Genomic DNA, 27,992 nt, shown 5'->3' with positions numbered 1-27,992 from the left:
GTGTCTCAGTAAAATTTTATATTACATAAGATCAATAAAAAAAATTACATTTTGAACAGAGATGTCAGATTCTGAAAAGTATGTTCATTTCTGTGCACTCAGCATTCCTTTGGCATGAATTACTGCATCAGTGCACTGTGGCATGGAGGCAATCACCCTGTGGCACTGCTCAGGTGTGGTGGAAGTCCAGGTTGCTTTGATAGCGGTATTCAGGTCATCTGTATTGTTGGTTCTGTTGTATCTCATCTTCCTCTTGACAATACCCCAGAGATTCTCTATGGGGTTCAGGTCAGGTGAGTTTGCAGGCCAATCAAGCAGAGTAACACCATAGTTACTGAGCCACTGTTGGTAAATTTTGCAGTGTGGGCAGGTGCCAAGTCCTGCTGGAAAATGAAATCAGCATCTCCATAAAGCATGTCAGCAAGAGCAAGCATGAAGTGCTTGCAAATGCGGCTGTGTTGACTGTGGACTTCAGAAAACACATCGGATCAACACCAGTATGGCAGCCCAGAGCATCACTGACTGTGGAAACTTCACAAGTAAGCAACGTGTATTCTGTACCTCTCCACTCTTCTTCCAGACTCTGAAACCTTTATTTCCAAATGACATGCAAAATGTCATTTGTCAAATGTCAAAACTTTCATCTGAAAACAAGATTTTGGACAACTGGACAACAGTCCAGTTTTCCACTCCTTATGAAGCTCCCACAAATTCTTGAGTGGATTTTGCTTGACAATCCTCTCAAGGCTGTGGCCACCCCTTTTGCTGGTGCACCTTTTCCTACCACATTTTTTTCTTCCATTCAAGTTTCTCTATGCTTGAATACAGCAATCTGTGAACCACCAGCCTCTTTAGCAATGACCTTTTGTGGTTTACCCTCCTTGTGAAAGGTGTCAGTCACTGTCTTCTGGAGTCCACTCTGCAGCCTTTCCCATGATTGTGTATCCCACCGAGAGACCAGGCTCAGGAAACCTTTGCAGGCATTTTCACTTAATAATCTGATTAAGGTATGACACAGTCACTTTCTGATCTTCTTCTTTTTTACACTAGTCTAATTTTCTGAGACACTGAATTTTTGGTTTTTGTTATCGGTAAGCCATAATCATCAAAATATCAAGACATAAAGGCTTGAAAGCTGCACTCCATGTGTCATTAATCTATATAATATATGGGTTGACTTTCTGAAATGAAAGGGACTATAGGTGACTATATATGTGACATGCAGTTTAAGACAACTAAGGGAAGCATCTTGTCATGTGTATTTCCATATGTAAGGCAAACAAAGGTTTGTCAACACACATTTTCTACTTTAAATCTGATTTAATTTAAATAATCAGTGGAAATCATTTCTAAACATTTTTCATTTTCAATCGATGGTGACTTTTGTGTTGTTTCATAACTGAGAATCTGGCTGGTAAAATAAATATACAAATCATGGGTCAAAATGTAATTTGGTATACTTAAATATTTAAAGCTTAATTAATTACAGAAAAAGGTACCTAAATTTACAGTTCCTATTATATCACCATAAGCAATAATATTAGCCCAAGCGGCCTACCAGTGTTTCAAAAAAGTTTCTATCACAATAAACGCAATAGAAATTATGCTAAAATGTTTATAAAAAATAAACTGTAATTGTGATATTTTGTTTTGTTTATTGCAGTTTATTTCCTCACACTAACAATGGATGTTTTTCAAGATACTTTTGAGCAATAAATAGCACCTGTAGTTGAATAAATGAAAGACAAATTAGTTTAAAACCACACTGTAAAGACTTTCAACCAAAGCATTAACATCTCCATGGAGACAAACAGGCTACGGACCCCTTCCAGAAAAGTTATACAGTGCACTTTTAACTTGAAAGAAAGAGTAATGACTCCAAAAATCTGCTTTCAGTGTCCATGTAACCAGTCATTGTTTTATATGTAGTTATTCTTCAAATAGATCAACCAAAAGTTGAATTTTGATTGATTTGTGGATATCTGAGACATAATGAAATATTTATTATGTTATTTCATGTTTATTTATTAGAATAATCAAAAATCTTTTGGCACATAAAAAATAAATAAGTAGGTGAAGAAAATACATGTGACAAAGTGGGCCTTTGTCCCATTTTAAACTCACATTTGTTTCATTTCACACATTTTGTTAATTTCTCAATATCCTATCAATACAGTTAGACATATAATTCTGGGGTCTTTTGTTCAATTACCACAACACATTGTTAATTTAAATATTCTTTATTTGTTAATTCATTTCAGTTACATCCATATTCACTACACTTACCTACTTACCTGTTACTCCACATGGTCTGGAGACAAGGGGGCATGCCCTAGGACGGCCATATTTACAGTCTCTGAGGGGAGGTTTTGGGCCAGACCATGTGGAGTGGAGAATTGGTTTCAGTTCTTTTTTGTTTTATTGTTTCGTGTATTTGGGTTAATAATTTTAGTGTTTAACTGATGTTGAATACTTTGATCTAAGAAACTTAGGCCCATGTAAATGGAAAAGGCTAGCTTCAGAGTTTTTTCTGTTTAAGGGAATGATTCTTACCTGCGAGAGGGCCTACCTGCTGGAGAGTGTATATAAGCAGCCTGTTTTATTTCATTGGGGGAAGAGACTTTTTTGCAGTTAGGTGTACGGTGTTGGTGTGATTTAATTAAAGTTACATATGTTCTGTTTATTTGTTTGCACATTTCACATTACATTACCGGAAGTCTATTTGAATTAATTGTCTGGTCTAAGACACTTAGACCAGACCAGTCTGCCTCCTACTTCGACCACGTCAGGCCAGCTTCCCCGCAGTATCCTTCTGATATTCAATACTTTGTCATGTAGATATGAAATTTGTATGACTTTTTGATTTTAATAACAGATATAACAGAAGTAGAGCACCTGTGATTGGGGACAGTTTCTTATAATTGGGTATTATTGTAGTAGGGGCTTAGTTATGTAAATCAAGCCAGCAAAAATGAGTAAAACGCATGTTAATATAAAAATACATGAACATATTGTTGGAGACTCTTTCAGAAGTAATAATAAACTTGATACTCCAATTTTCTTTTTATTATGTATTACTATTTCTTATCTTTCTTATCTCACCTTGATTTACAGTTTGCACTGTATTACCAATGGCTGAGATGCTGCCAGGTTGTCTCCACTGTGAGATCAAAAATGTTCTACCAACAGTCTCATATCTTTATAATTTGTTAAGATAATATTTAGGTTAGGTAGTTAGGTAGTTGTATGTTGTAATATAATTTCTTGTTTATTTTTTCTGTTTTACATTTAAAATGTTTGAATCAATAATACAAATCATTTAAGACACAAACAACACATTGACAATATATATATATAAAAAAGCTATATTTCAATTTGAGAAGTGTACAAGAAAACTGATACAATTTTGCAATGAATGACTGCGTAAAATAAGCACCTTTAATTGTCTTGAAGGCACAATATCTCTTTTACAATAACCCATTAAGAAAGAATCTATTCAGGGTTGTTACATTAATGGACCTAATAAACAACAACATTAACAAACAATAATTAAAATGCTTACCTACTGGGTTACAAAGAAGATACATGGAGGATGAGGAGGAAAACCTTCTGTGCTTCTTTTGAGGCACTTGCGCAGTTTTTAAGAAGAAAGATCCACCCCCGTGAAGTGTGAGAGGGAAAATACATTATGGGTTCATAAGGAGGGTGTAACATATTCAAGTGTATAACACAAATAACCTATTCAATGGACTTGTAATTTGCCATGGTCAAACGTATAGGGGAAATAGCCTAGAACGATGTTCTTAAACTTTTCACACCAAGTACTATCTAAAAAAAATATTTACTTGAACTATAGGGTCAGATGCAAGGCATCTGGTAGGTCAAGGGACGCAGGGCTCAGAACTAGGACTGTCCCTATAGGTTACTAGTCAGACCTGTGTAATATAGCCCATTAGTGGTCTGAACAATTATGCAAATATGACTCAGGCACAGTTCACACTTCTTATAGTTCAACTGGCCTAGCTAACAAACAGAAACTGTAAACAAATTGCTCCGGTGCGGGTTAGTTTCAGTCTAGTTAGCTCCTTCCTTCAGACAGATAAAGCAGTGTCCAGTGGCAATGCGACCAGAACTGAAGAAACTACTTGGATGAGCTGCGTAACGTCTTAAAAGAAATAAAATTAAATAAAAAATTAAAAAATTATGCATTAATAATCAAGTCAGTTACATGGGGGCAAAATGTTTCACTATAAATTAAGTCAAACATTTGAATTGTCCTTTTAAAAAAAAAATAAAATAAATCAAACTGACTATTAGGATTAATTCAAATATTTTGCATCGTGTTTGTTTGTTTGTTTTGTTTTTGTTTGTTTGTTTCAATGTCACAACTGTAGGTTAACCTGACTAGTATGAGTCATGGGTAGGGGTAATATTACAAATGTATAATTATATTGTCCTCTTTCGTAGAAGAAAAACGAATATTGTTCCTCTAGAGTTTCCGTAATGTTTACATCCAGTATGGCGTTTCATTAATGTCAGGTCGGTATCGCTAGTAAGGATCGGTTAAGATATGTTTTCCTTAATCGTATGAAAGTAAGCAAATTAGCATAATACTTCATTGTTTCCTTAGTAAATTAAAGTGCGAGCGCTGCACACTTGTATATATTATATATTATTAAATGACGTAACAGCGAAAGCTAGCTAAAGTTAGCTTACTGTGTGTTGCAACCAACTGTAGTATATAATCTGAATACATGAGTGACATGGAGGAGCAACGGCCCGTTCCCCGGGAGAGAGCCATCCTAGAGAGCTATTTCACACAGCTCGGTATTTTTTCTTTTGATCGAGCCAAAGACTATGTGGAGAGGGAGAAGGACATCAGCAGCAGGAGTGCAGGAGCAATGTGGGCCGCTCTGCTCGCTGCTCTGGCCCATCTGGCCGCCGCAGAAAAAGCCTACCACAACATGACTTTTTTGGGACAAAAAATAGGTATGTTGTGCGGGATTATGTTCACTTTTCATTGAACACGAAATATATTTTGTATTTTATAACTGCCTTTTATCATTTGCAGAGTTAATGTATTAATGTAGTTTAGCTTTTTCAGCAGCAGGTGGGGCTAGTAGGCAAAAACATGTATGTACATATATATATATATATATATATATATATATATATATATATATATATATATATATATATATATATATATATATATATTATTTATTTTTTTTTAATGGCTGCAGTGGTGTGATTTTATCTACAGGTGGACAGTCATTCTTCAGTCGGAAAGATTCAATAAGAACAATCTACACTGCTTTGCACAATGAGTTGCGCAAAGTTGTCACTATGGGTCGGCACGCTCAGTCAAGCTCTACCTCATTCCTGGAGGATCTACTGTCTCATCTTTCAGAACAGCTGTGCTACTTCACACAGGCTCGTGTAGAGATGGCAGATTTGTATGAAAAGATGCTTTCATTGGGTGCTCAGAAGAATATCAACTTAGAAGAACTGATCACTACATTGGAGACAGTCCTACACAAATACAGCTCTAAGTATGCATCTTTATTCAACATACTTTAGGTGTATGAAGAACCTTTAAATCAGATTATTTGTCTTCACATAAAATGTGTATGTTTGCCTTGTCTTTCCTCAGATTTCACCATCCCATAGTTGGTCGCCTCGAGGAAGGTTTCCAGACTGAACTTGATGTGGTAACCCAGTTACTTCGTTGCCAGGCCCAGATATCAGAGTGGCACTTTTTGCCATCTCTGCTTAGCCTGCATGGTGCCCATTCAAAACTTAACACCTGGGGTCAGCTTTTCCAGAAACAAAAAGAAACCCGTAAGAATCTTTTTGGGGGTCAATCTCAGAAGGCTGTACAGCCCCCTCATTTGTACATGTGGCTCCAGCGCTTCTATGCAGCTCTCCTTGCCAAATTCAGTTTTTATTTTCATGAAGCTCTGAGCCGTCAAACTACTCCAGCGGACATGAAAACACTGACTGCCCGCACTACACCAGACTATCATGGAAAGATTTCCTCTTTCATTCGCAAACATGATGCCAGCAATGTGTCTCTGGTCTTTGATAACCGAGGCTCAGAGAGCTTCCAGGGGCATGGTTATCATCACCCACAGTCCTACAGAGAAGCACCTAAAGGTGTGGAGCAGTTTCCTGCAGTAGTGTCACTGCCATCAGGCGAGCGCCCTTTGACCCACTGGCCAAACGTTATCATGATGATGGGAGATAGAGCTGGAGAGCTTAATACTCTGGAAAAGGTAGTACATTTTTATGACGATAAAGTTCAAAGTACCTACTATCTAACACGGCCTGAGCCTCACTTCACTCTGGTGGTCATCTTTGATGGCCGGAAGTCAGAGAAAGATCTCTATATCACAGCCTTTTTGCAGGAGATCTCAGGTTCTCTAAGGAACTCCAAACCTTTTAGCACACTAAAACCTGGTTCAAAAGGCTGATCTAACCAGAAATCCTAGTGAAAACTGGTATGTGAAAAATTTATTCTTAAATGTTTTCTTTTTAATTTTATGTTACCAAAAATATAGTTTGATAGATCATTTATATTGTTTTATTTGCTGTTTTAAATTAATTGTTCACTTTTATGTTAATCCCTTAAATATTCTACAGTATAAAATAAACATCCTCAGTAATGGTGTATACATTAAACTTTGTTTTCTTTCAGAGAATATTAAAAAATATTTAGATTGAAATCTAAAATGGTGTAAATAGCAACATTTTTTATATGGTAAGGCTGATTAAGTGTGGAAAAAATACCATAACCTCTATAATAAAAGTCTAATTAATCTTTAATTGATCTTGTACATGTGCTCAAAATGTCCTCTGAAGAAAGAAAAGTAAAATGTGCAATGTACAGCAACAGCATAATTAATTGTACCAGCATTAATTTTAATGGCAAATGTTATACTAAATCAGTGCTATATATCAGTGGTTCCCAACCTTTTTTGTCTGGGGTAATCACTAAACATTTTTTTACACTTTTGAGTACCCCTAAATCAAATAATCTGTTAACTGTACTTGTATATTGTCAGTTGCTACAGTAGTCTATTATTAGTAGTGTTATTTTGGATGGTTTATTGCACTGAGAAACACAGAAAAACTTCACAAGGATCTCTACATGCTTATCTCCTTGGAAATGTCCTTCTGGCTTTAATATTCCACCATGCCCCTGGTTGGGAAACATTGCTAAATATCGTCAACAAACGTTCTATTACGTTAAGACTTGAATGCTAATAATTTGATGTTTATTTATATTATAAATACAACACAATGATACAATTCATTTGGCTATATGAGCTTACGTGTAGGAAGCTCAGGTGTCAAATACAGCAACATTAAAAGACAAAATGTTTTCTTTATCATCAAACACATTCAAAGGAATATCTCTTCAAGTTAAAATGCACCAACATGTTATGATGCTACATGCCAAGTACACAATCCTATACATCAAAGTGCAATGTCACAATGGATTAATGAATTTATTCAGAATCTACGCAACACTTGATTATTATTTAGGAGGACTGCTGCTCTTTGTTCAGGACATGCGTGAGTGGATTCACAACTCTCCCAAAAAATGACAATGATTAAAAAAGGCACTTTCACATATGCATCCACTTACATTCGCTTCCTATCACAGCAGGTCATGTTATGCTTTTGGCACACACATCTGTTACCAGCTCAGTTTGAGGCCACAATCACTGTGCTGTTCAAGTTTTTAGGGGCATTTCTCATACAGAGCCCCACCCTGTTAGCTTACTGTGAATTTAAGGTGGTCTAGTGAATTTAGTGTAACAAGCAGGAATTCTCTCTCTCTCTCTCTCACACACACACACGCACACGCGCACACGCACACACCACACACACACACACACACCATGTGCACAGAGAAAGTAGCATGCTTTTTCAGTTTGCTCTACTCTACCATCTTGCACTTGTGTTTTGGTACTCAAGGCAGGCATGATCTATTGTCTATAACTATTCTAGTACTTTGAACTTACAAGGGAGACAATCAAGGGCAGGCAAGCAGAATACGCACTCATTCACTCACATTTTAAATAAATAAATAACAAAAAATTACACCCAATCCAGAAAATAAATTTACTCCAAGAAGGCGGTTAAAAGCAAGTTGTCTCAACAACTCACTGAACATTCAGTAGATGGCTGAACAGTCATTAATACTTGAAACATTCATTAAGTAGCTGAACATTAGTTAAATAATGTGTCTTCAGTCACTGACAACCTCAAGAGGCATTTTATGGTTTTGAGGTGAAAGTGAACTTAGCAGCTGAACAAAGTTGAAAAGACATAAATCAACCAATAAATTTAAATACTATATTACATACAGTATTTGTTTTATTATTATTTATACTGTGTATTTTGTGGATTTAACCACACTTAAAACATTTGCAGCAGTTAACCTAAAAATGGAGCCAACCTAAGGCTAAAGAGATCTTTCATAATTCTCAAAGCAGACTTTTGAGCCAGTTAAGGTTTTTCATCATGACAGCACAGTCCACATTTACATCACTGAAACTACATGTCACTTGAGTAAAATACACTCCATCTCTCCATTTTCTCATTAAATGATAATGTTTTAGTCTATGCTCACTCCTGTATCTCTTCATCAGTTGTTTTATCTAACCCTTAAAATTTCAAAACATGGAGAAAGAAAACTCCTACACACCAAGAGAGTATACACCTACCTGACGACACAGAAATATCATGGCATATCATATCATACATATCATAGATCATGTCAAATATTATATTTTCGAACTACAGTAGAACCCTTGAAGTCTTTCCTTTTATACCCTCATTATGTGGATTATTAACATTTCACAGTACCCTGATCTCCTCTTCTGGCCCTGTTTTGGCCCGGGTTGGCCTGATTTTGGCCTATTCAATGGCCTTGTTTGGCTCACATGGTGCAGGACTTGTCAACTGGTGGGGGCAGAGGTGGTGTGCTGCTTTTAGGTGGAACCACAGGTTTGGGCCTCACAGCAGGAGGTCTCAGAGGGACCCCCATGCGGGCAGCTGCCACTGGCTTGAATGTGCTCAGAGCATCAGGGGATGGATTGGTGGCTCTGGGAGGTCCAGGTGGAGGCCCAGGAAGTGGACTCATGGGGCTCATTGGACTGAGTGGGCTTGGGGTTCCGGGTGTTCCTGGAGTGCCAGGGGTGCCTGGTGTTCCAGGGGTCCCTGGGGTGCTGGGGGTGCTGTGGGGGCTGGGTGACTCTGATGAGCAGGCAGTGAGTGGCCCATTCTTCACTTGCTCCAGCGTGTCCAGGACAACATCAGGAGCAGGTCTGCAGCTCTGGCGGTCCAGCTGCCTCAGCTCTCCCAGAGCCACGCTAACTGTGTCCTCAATGTCCTGTGAAGGAGGAATTTCCAGGAAAAAATATCACCATTGTGGCTAAATGTAAAATATATATATATTTTTATTAGTTATCGTTATATATTGATAAAAGATAGATAAAAGATATTGATACACCTTGCTGGTCTGGGTGTGTGTTACCTGTGCCAAGGTGTCATGGTCCAGTGTCCTGGTGCGATGAGAGTCACTGAAGCTATGCTGTCCACTGGTTGAGCGGCGGATGGGTGTGTCCTCAGGCCTCCTCAGTGAATCGTGCCGGCTTACTGTCATTGTAACCGCTGCTGCTGAGCGGCGTCGGTGCTCAGGGCTATCAAGGGGCGGAGTTAGGCCCTGCCCTCTTCCCAGTAGCAGATCTCTGGGGCTGAAGTGCCCTGTTACTGGTGGAGAGCTGCGCTCCATCACTCCTCCATTGCCATGGTGGTAGTTGTCATTAGAACGGCCCAGAGGGCGCCGAAATAAACCCTCTGTGCGCTTCCTCCGATGGCTGTCCAAAACACGACAATAACTTAAGAAGTGGATTGTGTTTTTACTTACGTCATGATGGTATAAATGTGGTAAAACAGTTTGAACAATGAATTGGTTACAATATTAACTTTATATATCACTACATTGTTTAGAATTTTTTTTGCAGTGGTTGATCTATTGGCAATATCAGTAGAACTGTTAAAAGAGAAGAAGTTTTAGATGCTGCAAGTAAATCACATGAGGCAAATCTGTGATGAACAATTTCACAGATATTTTTAGGGGTGACAGAAGAAGGAGAGAAACATGTTTAACACTTACCTAAGCTAAAATGATTGTGATAATGGAAAATGTCTTACATGACAGACCTGTTATAGGTCTCTGGAGGCCTTATGTCTGTGGGTGAGCTCACTTCACTTCTGGATCTCTTGTCCTCTGTGCTGCTACTCCCGCCGTCACTGTCTGCTTTCTGACTAAGAGTATCTGACATAGAATCACCCCTAAAGAAAACAGCACAGACCAATCATAACATCTGTTTTGGCAACATTAGGTGCAGTCAACCAATACAACAAATCTCTGGTCCACAATCAACAAGGTGAGCTATGTTGCCCCCAAAATCCACATTCAAACTTTAAAATCTTTCAGTCCCTATTTATACAATAAAACACACAAAACATAATGTCAAATTCTATTAAAATATATAAGTTCTCCTTTTTCAGGAAAAAAAAAGTATCTATCTTGCATTTATTCAAATGGCTCTGTGCACAATGGCTCCCAGCTAGTGCTGATCACTTACAGTGTTAAGGAAGCCTCTTCTGCTCCTATTCTATCTTTACAACGTCACGCTAAAATAAATGAATATTAAAAAATTAGACAGTACACAATCAGCTATGGGCGGATATCGCTGACAATGTTTAATGCACTTATGCAATTATGTGACTACTTCACCGGAGGTGACAACAGTTAATAAAGCCTTTCTCAATAGCAATGCCAATTTTGTAGTATTTTCAATATGAAAATAACACCATAAACTGAACAAATCTACATTTTTGTTATTATTTATGTTTTAATATATTTAGCTAAGATCTCAATGGGGACAAGCAGGTGACCAATCATCCACTAGAAAAGTTAGTGCACCTTTAATCATTAATCCTTCCCATTGGCCTAAACTGCCAACGTTAATTATATAAACTTCATTCATTACCTCACTGTTTTACAAATTGAAGTTTTCTGAACTAAAAAGATGCCATTGTGCTCTGATGCCCTCACCTGTCTTTCACCATTATGTACTGATGTGGCACCAAGCCATGGTTGCCGTTGTGACGCCCCTCCCACCAATCATGTGATGCTCGCTGGAAAAGCTGAAGCGATGCTCCCTTTTTGAATGAAAGCTCCCGACCCGAGCGACCCACATAGTCAAACCTGGCAACTGCCTCCACACTTTCACCCTCTGAAAAGGAACAAACCAGAAGCCAAACATAATCAGTGAATCAAAACGCTCCCAATTACAACACTGCATGCATTGCTATTGATTCCAATGAAAGGGAGGGTACAAGAGAAGGGGGTCTCCATGGTGGCTGTTGCTGTGGTAACCACTCTAGCAAGACACAGACATGGGAGTGTGAGGGAGGAGCCTGCTGAGCCAGTGTGTGAAGGTCAGGTGTCATGCTTACCCTCATCACTCGTTTGTGTCTCTGTTCCAGCATCGGGCTCAGTTTCCTCCAGAGCGCCAGGCTCGCTGAAGGGGCTCTCGCTGTATAAACCAGAGGGATAACTGAAATTCAACATGGAGACAAAGGGAGGAGGCACATACACGAATATTGAGCTGGTAGTCTTTTGGCCTGCGTATTTCTTAATTTTACCATATTATTTAATCAATATAGTATTTAAGTATCTAGCCAGACTCTGCATTGCCTTTAAGCACCTCCTGCTTTACAAAAATGTGTATTTTGTAAATTAATTAATATGGCTCCAAGTGCATTAATGTAAGTGAATGTATGTCTCTTTGTCATTTGTTTTGTTTGGTCATTGTCATTGTCTGATTCATCCATTCACAGGGTGAATGTATGAATTTAGGAAAAAACTAAAATTTTTTGAAGGAATATTCATATTATTTATTTGACAACACTAATGATCATAACACTACTACATAACTACCACCAACACCACCATCACTACCACCACTACCACTACCACTACAATAATAATAATAATGATAATAATAATAAATATTAATATCTTGTGATATATAAATTAATGTATGTTCTGTATTGCTTTTTTTTTTTCTCACCAGTACTGATCTCCAGTCATACACTTCTCATAGACTGGACCCAGCAGCTCCTTGGTGTCGGGGAAAATGTTGTCATGGTGCAGAATGACCGTTTTGATGACCTCATTCACATGCGCCTGACACGCCACCTGGTCCAGTGCATCTGGTGTGGGCAAGAGAGTGGGTCCAAACACAATGGCCAGATTCCCTGCATCCATCATGTTCTCATCACTGTATTGGGAAAGGCTGTAGGGGAAGCAAACAAAAATATTGACAAAAATGCAATAATTAAATCATCAAACTGTTAAATAAGTTGTAAAGAAACAGACAAAGATCAGCTATGTCAATAAATGTGATATATTGAGTAACTGCAACTGAAACTCACAGCTGTTTTCCATCATGTTCGCACCCCCCGCCTAACCAGTCTGCCCATTCTATATTTATTTCAGAGCTTGTCAAAGCATTATTTTGTCAACTATATGTTTCAGAAGTATAAATGAATCATAGCTTTTCATTGGTCACTCATTTTAGTACTGCATTACAAACATAAAAAAATACATTATTGATTGAGAATTGTTCTCACTGGTTGAGGAAGGCAAAGAGGTAGCGCATCACCACCAATGTTGGCCTTTGGACACCCATCAGGATTTTACGGATGCATTGGGCTCTTTCATATAGGTTCTCCATACCTGTAGGGCAATGACATTTCCAAGATTATCATATATATGAATAACTTAGATCTCTATGTCAATCCACACTATATTTTAAAGCTTAAAAGGTGTTAATCAACAAATGAGAAAGGCAAGATTCAGTTATTAAAAACAAACAAAGAAAAACAAAGAAAAAAGTAATACGAAGTCATATAAAAGCCTGAGCACAGTTGTCCCCATTTTACCCATTATTATAGCTTCTGTGTCCATCTAAAAATAACCATCTGTTGCCAATTAGCTCTATATCTTTGTTAAAGGGAAGATCCATTTCAGAAAGACAATACATTAATAAAACTAACCAAAACAAAGAATTGATGATAGTAAGTTTTGCTGCAGAAGCATCAGTGACAGTGGTGTCTGGCAGCCACTCACGGGAGGTTACACAGAGAGTCTCTACCCTCGGGTCTGGACAAGTGATAAGGTCACTGTCACACTCAGCAGTTTCCATATTTATCATATCAGCGATAAAAATATATACCCATGTGCTTTATAAAACACAGAGCAAGTGGTGCAGCGATTTGTACCACATTCCCTTTACAGTTTTAGTGTTGAGTGGATTGAATAATTAAAACGCATTCAGCGGTCTTCAAATTGTGTAGTGACAGCAAAGCCTTAAGTAGAAGGTAGAAGGTTATTTCAGCATAAATTTATTGAAATGTGAAACAACATGAATTGTCTAACTTTGTCATATTTTGCTTTAGTCGGATATGAATGCTGCGTTCATATGGTACAGAGGAACACTCTCACAAGTAGGAAAAACAACTAGGGAACTCCTGCCCGTCTTCGACACTTGATGTTACCAGCTTTGTGCATGAGTGAAAATCAGCTCACTTGTCAATTTATCACACACATTAGAGCTTTTTGACTAAAAGTTATAACATTTAGGGGTTAACTGTCAGTTATCCATATCATAAGCAACAGATCTGCACAAGAAAGACCCAACACTGTAATTAATTACCAATGTGATGTTAAATACTCAAAGTAAACAAATAGCCTAACGTGTAGAAGGCTAGCTGCAACAACAGATCTAACTGCTTAGCTCTTTTTAACACTGTTAATGAGCAGATTGAGTGTTTTTTTAACATCAAAATCTTGACTTTCTGAAAAACACATGAATGCAAACAAATCGGACCGAACATCTAATTTCAGAATCCCAAGGACCACATGAATGCAGCAGAATACTCATATGAAAGCATCAACACCTCAGACTCAAAATCAATCAAAACATTTTAACATACTACTGAATATATTTTAAAATTGAGTTGACATTAAATGAATATATAGTAATTTGGTAGCCCAATGCTTCTGTGATTGTACTGTGATGTAACTGTATGATATGACACAGTGGCTTTAAAACAAATGTAATTAAATGTGGTTAGAGTTAACATCACTTACGGACACAGGAAATGAGGTCGTTGAACCGGTCCTTGGGGAACAATGGATTGTCTAGACCCCTGAAGTAGAGTTTTACACACCAGCCACTGAATTGATGTCGTGGTTGCTCTCTTCGTCAATCAGTGGATCATTACCTGCACGACAGAAGGACAACGTTAATCCTGTCTTCACCTGTCTGCAGTTGTAGTCCATGTGACCTCTCTATGACCTTTCACCTGATCGCTTACCTCTCTCAAAAGAGTTCTTGATGTCATTGACCTCCACTTGTGATCCTGACACCCGGAAAATACCCTGATGCTGAAGACCTTTCGAGAACAGCATTTAAATGTTTTTTATACACATATAAATATTTTAAATTATGTTAAATGTTGACAAAAAAGGGAAAATGGTGGAAAGTAGGCTTTGTATTATTATTTATTTAGGGAAATCAATTCAATTCAATATTCATCCTAGCTAATAATTATAGTAGCCTAATTATTGATAAATAGGCTTGAATTACACACACACTGGAAAAAAATGATTTACATCAGTGATTTGCAAAGGTTTCTATCGGCATATATTACTGAAATGAAAATAAAACAACAGAAATTAAATTAAATTAAAAAAGTAAGAATCTTTTTTCATAGTCTATCAGTGCTTGAACATTTAATCTCAGTTTTTCTCTTACCGTGTAAATTAATGTAGCGAATACAACTCTCCACTAGCAAAGGTATGGCTTTGGTTGAATCCTAAAATATACAGGGACAAACTTTACTGGCAATGAGTGCATTGGTTTAAACACATTATTCAACAGCATCAATCACATGTAAAAACACTATGTAAAAGTGGCTCTACCTGGTGCTTGCTATGGGAGTTTTTTCGCCCACGGCTAAAGAACAAGAAGATGAGGACTGTAAGTAGTAAGTGCTGCTTTGTAATATTATGTTAACATATTTCTTATGATATTGTTCCACACACTTACCTGGTAGTTAATAGTTCCGCTTTATATCCTGTTAAGGGTGGTCGCAAGATTTATATTTAGATCAGAGGCAATGAACCTGACTGTAAAGGTATGCCCACACATCTTACCTTCTGCTAAGGCTTTCTTCAGTATGTCATGTTTGGCCTGAAGTTTAGAAATAAGATTACTTCCTTCCAAGTATTCCCGAAATTTCTGAAATTACAATAATAAAAAAAATTTCTCACAGAAGATGTGCATTTTCTTAGTAGTATCAGTAACAGTAGTAACAGTATCTCACTAACATTGAAATAAAACAGCTCAGTCTCGTGCTGGTTGGCTCGCCTTTTGGCCAGACTGGGTTTGTTCAAGTATCCGTCAGAGACACTGGACTTGACAGATTCAGAGGAGGGGCTGTGGGTGAAGCTCTGAGACACATCATAGTCATCTAGCACTGTCATGTCTTGTAATGTCGTCAGAGTAGCACCCCATGTCTTCTTAACCTAACACAGCAATGCAAAAATGTGAAATTACTTTTACAGATTTTTTGTTCATTACCCACCAGCTTGAATAAGGACGCTATAGCATGTTTATTCAGGCCAGCTAGTGTTAGTGTGCCTGTAAACTTATGTGTGTATGTAGGTTGTAGTTGCTGAGTTATGCACAAACATCCACTACATCAGCAGTTTCGGTGATAGATGACGGCCTTGTCTATGAAGACTGCTGCTCCATAACATTAATCACAATTACGGCAACTACCATTTATTATGTGTGAGATTGTGATCTGTAATAATTATCCAAAGTCAAGACAACAATACATATATTGACCAAAATAATTGACTGACCTCCTCATTTTCAATTTTTAGCGATGCCAAACGTGTCTGAAGCTGTGTGAGGCGAAGGGTGAGCTCAGACTGAACTTGTGGCTGTGAGGCAATCTGAGTCACCTAACCAACATAAAAAACACACAAATTAAACGATGTACAGAAGCATAAGAGAATGCAGCAGACTGCACTTACTGCGTCCCCCATATGAGCCTGGAAACTGAAGCGCTGTGGGGGGCAGAAGGCAGTGGGGTACAGGCCCAGCAGGCGCTGACGATCGCGGGCAGGGTCTAACCCCTCGACAGCCCCCTCCAGCACCTCCAGACCAGCTCTCCTGGAGGCTTCAAGGCTAAGTTCAGCTGATAGGTAGGTCCTTAGAGCACGGCTCAGACTGGAGTGGTACCCTAGGTCACAGCACTGAAGTACAAATGAATATTAAGCAAAACACAACTAAAATCTTCCAGCCATGTTAATGTTAAAAAAGTGATTGTACTTACGTCTATGATATCAGGCAGATCATGTATGTAGTATTTGAACACAGAGGCATTAGTGGCTTCTAGAGTGAGTAGATACTCATTTCTAGCTTTAAGAGCTTTTAATTTATTTTCAGAATACTTTGCCTTCCTCTAATGAAAAGGAAAAAAAAAGAAAATTATTAATGGAGTAAAATCAAAGCTTAACTTTTTTCTTCCAGGCTTACATACCTTTTCTCTCATCTTTTCCATCTTACGAGCAGCATTACGTCTTTGATGTCGCTCTTCTATTCGTAAGCCAAAGACAGGCTCCACGTTTCCAGTAGTGACAGACACACCCTTCACGCGACCCTCCTGACGCTCCGCCTCTCGCAACTTGGTTTCAGCATTTATTGTCTCCGCATGATACATATGATATGTTTTCATTACCTAAAAGTAGAAGTGAAAGTAGGTAATAATAATCATTTTCAATATATATCTAGACTCCAAGAACGACACCTCTAATGATAAGTAAAGCAGTTTCTTATGAAACAGCACCTTTAACCTCATAAAATGCATGCTTGTCTATGGATCTGTTACTGCTTTGCTTGGAAAGTTACCCATATAGCTTTAAAGTCTATTCTACATTTATTCAATTACATTTATTTATTAAATTAATTGTTTTCCAAACAAATACTTTGAAAAAGATCCATTCTTAATGACTGTGGGTCCTATTTCCATAAATCTGACATAGAAATGCAACATTATTTTCTCCATTGAGACTGCTAAGTTTATTGCTATACTGTGGAGTATTCCAGGCAAAGCTATATCTCCATGGAGACAAGGTGGCAGACACCCTACCGGAAAAGCTATAAAGTGCACCTTTAATTTGAATGACAGTTATACTTCTTTTGTGGTAAATAGTCTAGTGCAATTATTTTTACTTACTGTATAAAGTTCATTCAGAAGCTTCATAAGATCTTCCTGAAGCTGGAAAAGTATTTCCTTACTCTAATAAGGCAGAGAAGAACATAGGGGAAACATTCATCAGATTTAACAGTAACACATAACAGGTAAATAAAAGCATTTTACCATACAGCAACATCACAAATGAAACAAGCAGAGCTTGACTTCAGAGCAGAGTTTTTGCCTCATGCATTAAACAGACTCATTTGACGAAAGAGTTATGTGGCAGCATGGGGCAGCATTAATATTACATTATGCCAAATGACTGTGGAATCCCAGAACGAATGGATCCTGTTCCCATAGTGAGGCTGTCTCCATGGTCACAGGACCTGTAGAACCATCATCCAGTCTTGTTATCTATCCTTTACCAAGGACTGGCAAAACGTAAAGGAATGAGAGCTGAGGTTAGGCTTTGTTGGAGGGACCATCAGTTTATTGTTTGTGGCGGTTGCTGCACTTTAGTTTTCATGAATAAAAGAGAAATGGGAAGAGCAATTAGCAATGAAGACTGAACTTAACTTGGGCGGCTGAGGGCAGCTGTTTGTTCAAATTAAAAGGAACGCCCAGAGAGTAAAACTGACTATACTTTTTTAAACTTTACATTCAATTTACATTTCACTGGTACAGCACTAAAAGGGATTTTAAAACACACAATAACAAATCTACATAAATAACATTTGAACAAGCTGTCTTTCTTTGACTTTTCTTAATATGGATGTAATGTTGAAAAAAAAAAGAAGAAGAAGAAGAAGAAAAGAGAGAAGAGAAGAAAGAGCACTGGATTGTAAAACATATTGATAGTGTGTTAGTGACATAGTGACATTTTGTGTTCAGGTTGATACTTTTGTGTTGTTGTTCTTTTACTGATTTTGTTGTTTAGTTGTTTTAACTGTTGTTTCTGTTCTTTTAACTTTTGTTGTTGTTGTTGTTCTTTTAACTGTTGTTGTTGTTCTTTTAACTGTTGTTGTTGTTGTTCTTTTAACTGTTTTGTTGTTGTTCTTTTAACTGTTGTTGTTGTTTCTTTTTAACTGTTGTTGTTGTTGTTCTTTTAACTGTTGTTGTCGTTGTTGCTGCTGTTCTTTTAACTGTTGTTGTTGTTGTTCTTTTAACTGTTGTTGTTGTTCTTTTAACTGTTGTTGTTGTTGTTGTTGTTCTTTTAACTGTTGTTGTTGTTCTTTTAACTGTTGTTGTTGTTCTTTTAACTGTTGTTGTTGTTCTTTTAACTGTTGTTGTTGTTCTTTTAACTGTTGTTGTTCTTTTAACTGTTGTTGTTCTTCTTCTTCTTTTAACTGTTGTTGTTGTTCTTTTTCTTTTAACTGTTGATGTTCTTCTTTTAACTGTTGATGTTCTTCTTTTAACTGTTGATATTCTTTTAACTGTTGATGTTCTTTTAACTGTTGTTGTTGTTCTTCTTCTTTTAACTGTTGTTGTTGTTGCTCTTTTAAATGTTGTTGTTGTTCTTTTAACTGTTGTTGTTCTTTTTTTAACTGTTGTTATTGTTGCTCTTCTTTTAACTGTTGTTGTTCTTTTAACTGTTGTTGTTGTTCTTTTAACTGTTGTTCTTTTAACTGTTGATGTTCTTTTAACTGTTGATGTTCTTTTAACTGTTGATGTTGTTGCTCTTTTAACTGTTGTTCTTTTAACTGTTGTTGTTCTTTTTTTTAACTGTTGTTGTTCTTCTTCTTCTTTTAACTGTTGTTGTTGTTGTTCTTTTAACTGTTGTTGTTGTTTTAACTGTTGTTGTTCTTTTTTTAACTGTTGCTGTTCTTTTAACTGTTGTTGTTGTTATTCTTTTAACTGTTGTTGTTGTTGTTCTTTTAACTGTTGTTGTTCTTTTAACCGTTATTGTTGTTGTTCTTTTAACTGTTGTTGTTGTTGTTGTTGATGCTTGGTTACCATGGCAACAATTTGACGTGAAGCTTCTGTTGTCAGTGAATTGGTCACTTAGGAGTCTAGCTCTGCTGAATTAAGACTGCTGTTGTTTTGCGCTTGTTTTGGTGTGGGTTATGGCCTAGAGTAGCCCAAGAACAACTTTGACATGTTTCCTCACATCAGAACGCTACAATACTCTGCAGCTGATGTCACCAACATTCCCTGGGGGTGTAACGCTAACTGTATGCACTGCTCTATCTGAGGTTAGGTTTTTGGTTGTTAGATTTTAACCTGAGATTTAATTTAACACAATATGATCAGAAAGAACAGATGGAACTACAACAGCTGAGATGATTTCTGCTAATACAAGTCGCTCTAATAACATTACAGCTAGCTAGCATTAGCCAACAGTTTTTAACTTTTTGTTCAACATCAAACACTTAAACACAACCATGAATTGTCATATTGATCACAGGCACTTCAAAATTTTTGTTTAAATGCATTTTCCATGTTTTCTTGAAATCTTAAAATGTATTTGCCTGTTTTTGGTAATGTGTGCATTGAGTCACCATGGAAACTGCTGAACATTATGCCACAGACATGGTGCAGAATACCCCATGAGTGATGTCACTGCAAAGTATCAATAAGAGAGATTCCCTCCTTACTGAACTGAATTCCATCAATGCAAGTCAGGTGTAAATTTCTATTTAGGGTTAGAATTATGGAACTATATCTGTATGTGTCAAATCTGCTGTTGTGATTTTGTCTCTGGACCATCTGCAATCAACCCAGCATACTTACACCCTAGTTCAGCTGCCAGTCTTCACCGGTTTGTCAGCAGTAACCCGTCACTGGCTAGTTTTTTCAACCTTAGCTCTATTTAGAGTTTTTTGGTATCCTTTTTACTGTCCCTACAAGTCCATTCTACCTGCTCCTCTGAAACTCCGACTCAGCTCCCCTGTCACCCAGTTATCAACTTGCCTGCATGCCTGGAACTTTGGCCCCCCAGTTACCTACCTGCTACCAGTGAAATTCTCCCAACATCTGCACCTGTAAAACTACATTTGTAAAGGCTTCTACTTGTATTTGTGTTCTGCTCTTGGGTCCACTAACCACATTGTAACATCTGCTGGCCATGTCCAACCAGGAAGAATGAAATATAAACTTCACCATCACCAACAAACCAATATTAGACAGATTTTAATATCTTTTTCAAAATTCGATTGCCACACCATTGGCCACTTTCCACTGCATGTTTAGCACTTGCACTCACAAATATACTCCTCAATATCTCATTATCCACTAACAAAAATAATACAATCAATGTGGGTGTGAGCTTCTTGGTCAAGGACAAAATATGCACCAGATAAAGGCGTATGACGCAGTGATGATTTGTTGAGTACAATCATGTCATATATACTACTTGGTGATTACACTGTGTTAGTTTTGTAAGTTACAAAAATGTCAAAAATAACCAGTAAAAATGCGTCACATCTGACTTGGGTGTGTTTTGGTGTAAATCTGTCTCACCCTCTTAAGCAGCCGTGCGGAGTCTTCACTAATGTGTGTAAGGCGGGAGATGACATTATTCAGGTAGAGGTCACTCAAAGTTGCATGGTCCTTGCTTTCTCTCCTCACCTGGGTCAAAAACATTAAAGTTATAACTAATTTGTATATTTCATTAATTATGCAAAATTTTAAAATGACCAACCTGGTTTAGCAGCAGGTACCAACAGTTAACTGGAGAGAGAAGGTTCTGATCTTTTCTGGAAAAAAAGTAAAAGTGTAAATGTAATATATTGTATGCATTTCCTAAATACATTTGAAGCTAGAATCATATAATATAATACATTAATACCAGTTCTGTAGCAAATAGACTCATGTAAAGACATACTTGTATTGTTGATGATCTTTCGTGCTGCGTGTTTTGGCCATAAACCTCTCCGCAAGTTTCTCGAGGTTTCTGGAGTACTCTGTTTCAATCTCAGATTTCTTTCTAAAGAAGTCTTGCAGATCTTGAAGCAGCTGGACCCGCATCTCTGTCTGCTGCTCCAGACAGCGCTGCTGCTCCACCAACTGGGTCCGCACATCTGGAGAGAAACACAGCATAACCACAAAATTAAGGTTTGATGTTTGCGCCTATCGGAGTTTAATCGAAATTAAAGAAGACATATTGTGCTTTTTCCGGTATTTAGTATGAAACATTAACATAGGTAATTTTACAAACCTTATGTTTTACATCGCCGTTTGTACATCGTAAACAGGAACACACGTCTAAGGTCATTTTCACACGTTACCCGCGTAAAAGCTGACGCGTGCAATGGAGTCAGGGCCTAAAGAGCATTCGCCGACGCCAACGCAAAAAGCACGCTCCAAGAGCACAAGAAATCTCAGAGCGGCTCCTCTCGCACTCGCGAGTGCGACTTGAACGCGGACGACTTCAGGCCGACGTAGTTTTACAGTGTTTGAAATAGGACAAAAAGCGCTCGGATCAAATGTAGCTTTGATCCTGCTGTTTAACATGTTCGTCTAACGACGACATTTGGATCAAATGGGTGTACCACCATCATGGTGTATTTACCCCCAGGAGAAAGAAAATAACACCGTGTATGGGGAAAGCAAGCGTGTGTGCGTGTTTAAAGGGCTCTGTACACTTGAAGCGCGTTGTCTAGAAATAAGTTTGGCGATCAGTTGATGCCTCTGCGTGCTTGGAGTCAATGATGCGCAGCGTATGTGAGCAAGGCCGATCCGGAAGTAAAGTAACCAGAATTAAATCTAGTGCGCACTGGGGTCGATTCAGAGATAGCACTAACGTGAGAAAACCATCTAAAATATTATAATATTAAAAACAGTATTGACTTTATTTCAAAACTGCATAACTGATAAGCCACATTTCTTACCATGGCCATGTGACTTTTTTGAACCCTACATGTATGACTCTGTGTATAAGTCAGAGGTTTAAAAAAAAAAATTTAAAAATCGCAAAACAGTGCAGAGTAGAGGGCAAACAGATGGGGTAGAAGAATACATTAATTTTCTGCAGTCAAGCACTCAAAGCAATGCAAAACAATGTTCAATTGCTGATTACTCAAATTCACCTAAATCTACAAATACAACTTTTGAGTATTCTAATGCAAGGCAATACAAAATGCATAAAAGCAAATTCATAAAACATTTAATAGTATGGCACGTTAAAGCTTTTGTTTGTTGAGTTTGTTTTGTTTTATATGTTGAGCATATAAAAGCCAAGACAGAATAAATGTATTTTCTATATCTGGCCGTTTATACATGGTCTGAACAGTGCAAGCAAATTATAAATTGCATTTAGTTAATTTATAACCTATTGTGATGCTTCAGACTATTTGTAGATATAAATGCAAATGCAAGTGTAACAATTATTTGGAACAAAGCGTAACAGCAAACTTACAGAGTTGCTATGGAAACTATCCGTTTTACAAAAGATGAGACTGCTCAATGTACAGATGACCTTTAGCACACCCCAAAAGATACCCACAGAGGATATGCTAGATCAGTCAGACAGGCACTTTGACTTGGAAAATGTAAATCGTAATATTTTTGCAAATGAGAGACCAGGAGGTAGCCAATGAGTCAGCATGTGAAGCAAGATAGTATCAGAATCCATGGACATAAACCAGAAGAGACATCATTCATAGTGGCACTGGAATGAGAGGCCATCACAGTTTTCCATGCAGAGGCATTACGGCTAACGGTGTGAATACAACAGGTTCATATAGTGTGTATGAATGCATCAGATGTAAGCCAGTCTTCACCTTCCTCGTCACATGGTTCACACACAGTGTGTGGTTGCCTTGACAACAGGTAGTGAAGTGGAGAGGGTCCTCCCGAGACCGCTGTGTGTCTGTCTGCTTCGTGTTTGTGTGGGAGAGTGCAGCCGGGACGTGATTGTGGATTCTGTAGCCACTGCCGCAGATAGATTGAGCTTAGAACCTGCAAAGCTACCAAGGCATTTAGCCTAGTATTATTACCATAGAAAAAAAATGAACTGCCTCAGGTTTAGCATAGGTGTGGGTTGCATGTGGTCAGAGGCAGTGGTTCAAGGTGACTCTTGTATAAAAAAAAATTAAATGGATAGAGAGATTAAAAGGAAACCAGCAGGAAGACTGGGACAAGCTCAGAAAGACATTTATAAAAATGTTGAAGCAAATCTATTCAAGTTGGTTCTTGTGTACTGCCCTACTCTTTGTATTACATGATGTATAGCTTATTATTGGAATTAGTGTGCATAATCAAATTGATTTGAACTTTATAATCAACATGAATCATGATGGTACTTTCAACAAAGTATAATTGGGAGGCTCACGATATAAAATTTTTGTGTTACAGCAGTGAAAGTGTGTTTACTTTTATTTAGATCATCTCATCATTGCTTTAATATGTGATCAGCTTTCTAAATTGGAGAACAGATTTTATCAGTGTATTTTCCCATCTTAGATCACAGTTTATTGAAAGTGAAAGTGCGTTGACTGCTTCTGCTGTACCTTGTGATGTTGCTTCTTAGAAACCTCTTAGTACATGCTACTGCCCCCCAATGAATAGATTTAGCCCTTTAGATCACAGTTGTAGTACAATGTGGCAAAACACTGACACAGAGGAAAGAGGGCAACAATTCAGCAAACACAATGGATCTGCCCCACGTAAAATCATACTGATTAAATCCAGCCTACAAACCTAGAGCTGATTCTGTTAATTTTAGGAGCTATGGATCTGCTTGCCAAACACAATATAAGAGTAAAGAAGTGAGGAAAAAAACACATGATGTGTTGATGCTGGATAAGCAGTAAAATGTATCAATTTATGTGCAAATTTCTTTGCCCAAAGTGAATTCATAAAGAAAGTCTATACTTGTTCATTCACAAAAAAAGAGTTCATATTAATTCAATTAAAAGGCATGGGTCACCATGTAAATGTAAATATGCCAAAATGTTAAAGGAGGCGAGTTATGCAAATTTTGCTTTTAAACTTGTTATAGTGGCGTTCCCTCATCATTATTGTACTCAAAGTTGTATTTTGATTGATACATTCATTTGAGACATTGAGACAGGTAGTGTTCTAAAATGTCACATATTCACTTAAAAAAAATATGAAGAGATGTTTTTTAGCAATATTTTGGTTTACACTGAACAAAATGTAAAATGATGATCCTATACTTTCACACCTGAAAAAAGCATGTCTTCTTTAATGTTAACACATTTTTTATGATTACAAACATCATTTGATTTGATCAAATAATTAATAAGACAAGAATGACAGTACTATGCTACAATTACAAGAACTGTCACTGAAAAAATAAAAAAAATGACCAAATGAGCATGACAGCTGAAAAGTACTGAAATACTGAAAAGTACTGTAAAGTCAATCACTGTAATTTGATTTGAAAAACAACAATTGTTGAATGAGCAAAGACCAAAGCCCACATTTATCCATTAGGGTTATATGTCTAAAATTAGGGCACGCAACACATCAAGGTGGTTGTTGCCGTGGAAACCAGTTCCAAGGACATGGGGTCAGCGTATCGCTGGTTCATCATTAAGTACACATTGTTCAAGGCCTTTGGTTTTGGTGTTAACAATGTCATTGTGTCTGTGGGACTTTGCCCTTCTGTCTGTCTGGCATGTGTTGTGTTGCAGGTGAGCACAGTGATGTTTCTAACTGTGCTCAGTGTTCATGAAGGCAAAAACAAGCTGCAGCAGCCGCATGAAGTCACACTTCATGTGTGTGTCTGTCTCACCTCTCTGCTGCAGGGCTTTTTATCTCTTTTCATTTGCATTTCTCATTAAAATGACTGTAGCGTCATTCTGAAAATGGACATGCCACATGCTGTCGGGGTGGATGTGATTATCTCTGAACAAGACGCGAGATGCAGAAAAACATTAATAAGCCACAAATATGTATTGTCAGCAGTGTTCAGTCCGTACCTTTTTGCAAAGCTCACCTCAGTGAGTAGACCCCACCTCCTCCTGTGTATACATTATACACCACCTCCAGCATCAACCAATCAGGGAACACCGATGGAGGCAGACTTTGAAAGCACATAGTTACAACACGGATCTATATGTTTAGCTCCATGAAAAGGTGGCAGGATACAGTGAATCATTCTACTGGAGATGAGATGTCTAAATGGGACGGTACGGAGTTGTACATGGTCAATGTAATCATTACAATGCAGGGCATCCCTCCGTGTGTGTTGGCTAGCAATGGCCTGATGCCAGAGCAGAGGCCACATGCACACACAGCAACACGTAAGAGCACAATTGAAAGCACGACCCTGTCCTTCCACAATGACTGTAACCGTCTCTGTTGCATTGCAATAGATTTAAGTCTCTGTCCATTCATTGTGAGCTACATGTGTGAGACTACCACAGTGACAGCAAGAGCACAGCAGGCAACAGCAGAGGAAGAAGGATGGAACAAGAACTGTGCACAAAAGAGACTATGGCTTCATGAATTACTTTAGTATTAGTAGTAGGTAAGATTGGTAGTTATTTGTAGTAGTAGTAACAGTGGTTAGTCAAAAATCACTAGCCCTACGATACATAAGATGTTCAAGAGGTTTTAGGTCTAAAGGAAGCACATGGTGTGAGTTTTATGATATCAAAGGCATCAAGATGACAACTGTGTGGGTGCTGATCACAAATAAATATGAAAATGAAATAAGAAAAAAAAAAGATACCTGAATGAGACATTGTCCAGAAAAATACATAAATAAAATTTCTCCTAGAGCAAATGTTTTAGTCAATGTACATGAAAAAATGTTTGACCCTTTCTGTCATAGTGTTCTGGCATTGCAGACTACAAATGAGTGTAATAGTGAAAGTCGGACATTTTGAATTGCATGAGCCCTGTGGCGGTTAATGAGGAGATGATGCACCTAATTATGGCATGTACAGTTAGAATTCAAAAGATAAGGATGCAGATGAGACTTAGATGGCGGCATTGTTCTAGAGGTATTTTTAAAAAAAAAGGTTATCTACCTTGCCTGCCCATCTCCACCCCTTTTATTATGAGACACATGAAGGCATTAAAAAGGAGGAGGATCAAGAGAGGGGTGGGATGTCCCAAAGTTACGGGCCACTATTTTGAGACTTAAGACCAACATATCCTGAGTGTCCATTAAGCTTTAAGCATAAAGACACATTGCTGCAGCAACAGCCCTGGAGGAATACCAATAGACTGTAAGCTGCTGCTCCCACGAGACCTACAGATGATGTTCACTGTATTTTATAAAACAAACAGACATTGGCAAAAAAGCCCCGTGGATACTTCTATGTCTCCACACCTAACCCTTCCTCTTCACCCCCTCCTCCTCCCTCAGGCGCCATGCAGCACTCAGGTTGAACCCAGAAATCCTGACGTCTCCACTTGAGGTGTCAGCATCCATACACACCCTGCACTGGGCTCATTTCAGTGTGATTTAGGGAGCACGCAGACAGGTGCTTTTAAGATTTTTCGTGTCTTCCATATGATGAGGGAAGGTGTGACTGAGATCCCTCCCAGATGGCTGTAAATGGTCCAAAACAGGATGATATTAAAAGATGGCATTAATTAGAAGCCTTACCTTTCACTTGGCTCTCGTATTCCGCAAGGATTTCTTTGTCCTTTTTGCTTTTGTTTAAGTTTGACATCATGCCACGGTCAAGCTGGTTGATGGCCAAAACCAGCAAGAATAAAAATGACCAATTCCTGTTTAGCCTCCGTTCACGCTGCCCGTGGCTTTCCCCGCAACATACAACATGCTAGTTAGATCCATCCAGTGCCGCAACCACACAGCTAGTGGTCCTGCACCTCCACGCCGCGAGTAGAAGGGGAGGAGAAGAGGGGCGCACGCGTAAATCACACACCCTCAATGAGAAATCACCCCCTCGTGACGGGCTCAGCAACAAGAAGGATTCCGACAAGCCACGTTTCTACATATTAAAGGGAATGTGAGAAAACGGCATAAGCACCATGTCAGTCCACACTCGCGAGCACACGTGGAGATTGGAACAGGGCTCACGCCCACTAATTTGCAGTTGACCACATGCATTGCATTTTGATGTTATCCTCACCCCGCAGTAACCTTTCATACACAGTTACAACCCATAGATTGAAAACCACATGTATAGAGATAAATAAAAGGTCCGTTAAAGACTGATAGGAATATGGTGGATGCACAATAGGCGCGTTCATAGGGACCAGTAAATCCTGCTGACACAGGCCATCATCTTCAGGCCATCTGCTTTTGGGTTTTTAACGTTTTTGACATTTGTGGTGTTACGATTCTCATGAAAGGTTTGTACTCCACCAGTCCCACCACTTCAATATTCGATTACGACACTAACACTTTTTTAGTTAACATAATTAGATTTTATCTACAAAATTAAGATAACACCCACATTTTAGATCAGCAGCATGCACATACCTCGAGTTGGAAGCAGTCTGGTTTCAGATGCAGACTGCTGTCTCCCTCTAGTGTGCGACGACGGCATGCAGAGTTTGGAGGGGATTTAGCGTCTTGCATTTCATCATTCATCGTAATTTTTTCAGTTCATTTATTTGAGCAACATGAAATATTATGATATTTTGCAGTAGTAGTACAATTATGCACACAAATTTGTAGGAAAAAGTGTAAACTTGTTTTTAATGTTTTATGAATTTGTTATTCTATTTAGAGCTGTGGA

General features: G+C 38.2%; 2 protein-coding genes and 1 long non-coding RNA gene across 3 annotated transcripts; 2 read left to right on the top strand and 1 right to left on the bottom strand.

Moving 5' to 3' along the window:
• The first annotated feature begins 367 nt into the window (after window positions 1-367).
• LOC129408941 (uncharacterized) lies at window positions 368-12,297 on the top strand. The gene is made up of 4 exons (XR_008632188.1): window positions 368-539; window positions 891-1,007; window positions 11,572-11,696; window positions 12,162-12,297. It is a non-coding gene; the product is annotated as an uncharacterized LOC129408941 (long non-coding RNA).
• kics2 (KICSTOR subunit 2) lies at window positions 4,490-6,681 on the top strand. Its single transcript, XM_020926595.2, has 3 exons — window positions 4,490-4,989; window positions 5,264-5,552; window positions 5,654-6,681. The coding sequence occupies exons 1-3, from the start codon at window positions 4,755-4,757 to the stop codon at window positions 6,471-6,473; spliced, it is 1,344 nt and encodes a 447-aa protein (XP_020782254.1). The 5' UTR covers window positions 4,490-4,754; the 3' UTR covers window positions 6,474-6,681.
• Window positions 8,228-27,285, bottom strand: LOC110161675 (SLIT-ROBO Rho GTPase-activating protein 1-like). The gene is given in 24 exon segments (XM_055153785.1): window positions 8,228-9,403; window positions 9,548-9,890; window positions 10,237-10,368; window positions 11,138-11,318; window positions 11,542-11,621; window positions 12,159-12,383; window positions 12,721-12,826; window positions 14,243-14,317; window positions 14,320-14,376; window positions 14,470-14,547; window positions 14,910-14,970; window positions 15,077-15,110; window positions 15,204-15,231; window positions 15,311-15,395; window positions 15,485-15,682; window positions 16,025-16,126; window positions 16,199-16,420; window positions 16,501-16,629; window positions 16,708-16,905; window positions 17,404-17,466; window positions 20,824-20,931; window positions 21,005-21,059; window positions 21,188-21,383; window positions 26,891-27,285. Coding segments are annotated over 24 exon segments (3,279 nt in total). The 5' UTR covers window positions 26,961-27,285; the 3' UTR covers window positions 8,228-8,950.
• Between the last annotated feature and the right edge of the window lie 707 nt (window positions 27,286-27,992).

Source organism: Boleophthalmus pectinirostris, unplaced genomic scaffold, assembly GCF_026225935.1.
Source record: "Boleophthalmus pectinirostris isolate CB_2022bp ecotype Guang Dong unplaced genomic scaffold, ASM2622593v1 HiC_scaffold_18, whole genome shotgun sequence".
NCBI classification, from domain to species: Eukaryota; Metazoa; Chordata; class Actinopteri; order Gobiiformes; family Gobiidae; genus Boleophthalmus; species Boleophthalmus pectinirostris.
The sequence above is the reverse complement of the archived record's forward strand: the minus strand, read 5'-3'. Positions and strand labels throughout refer to the sequence as shown.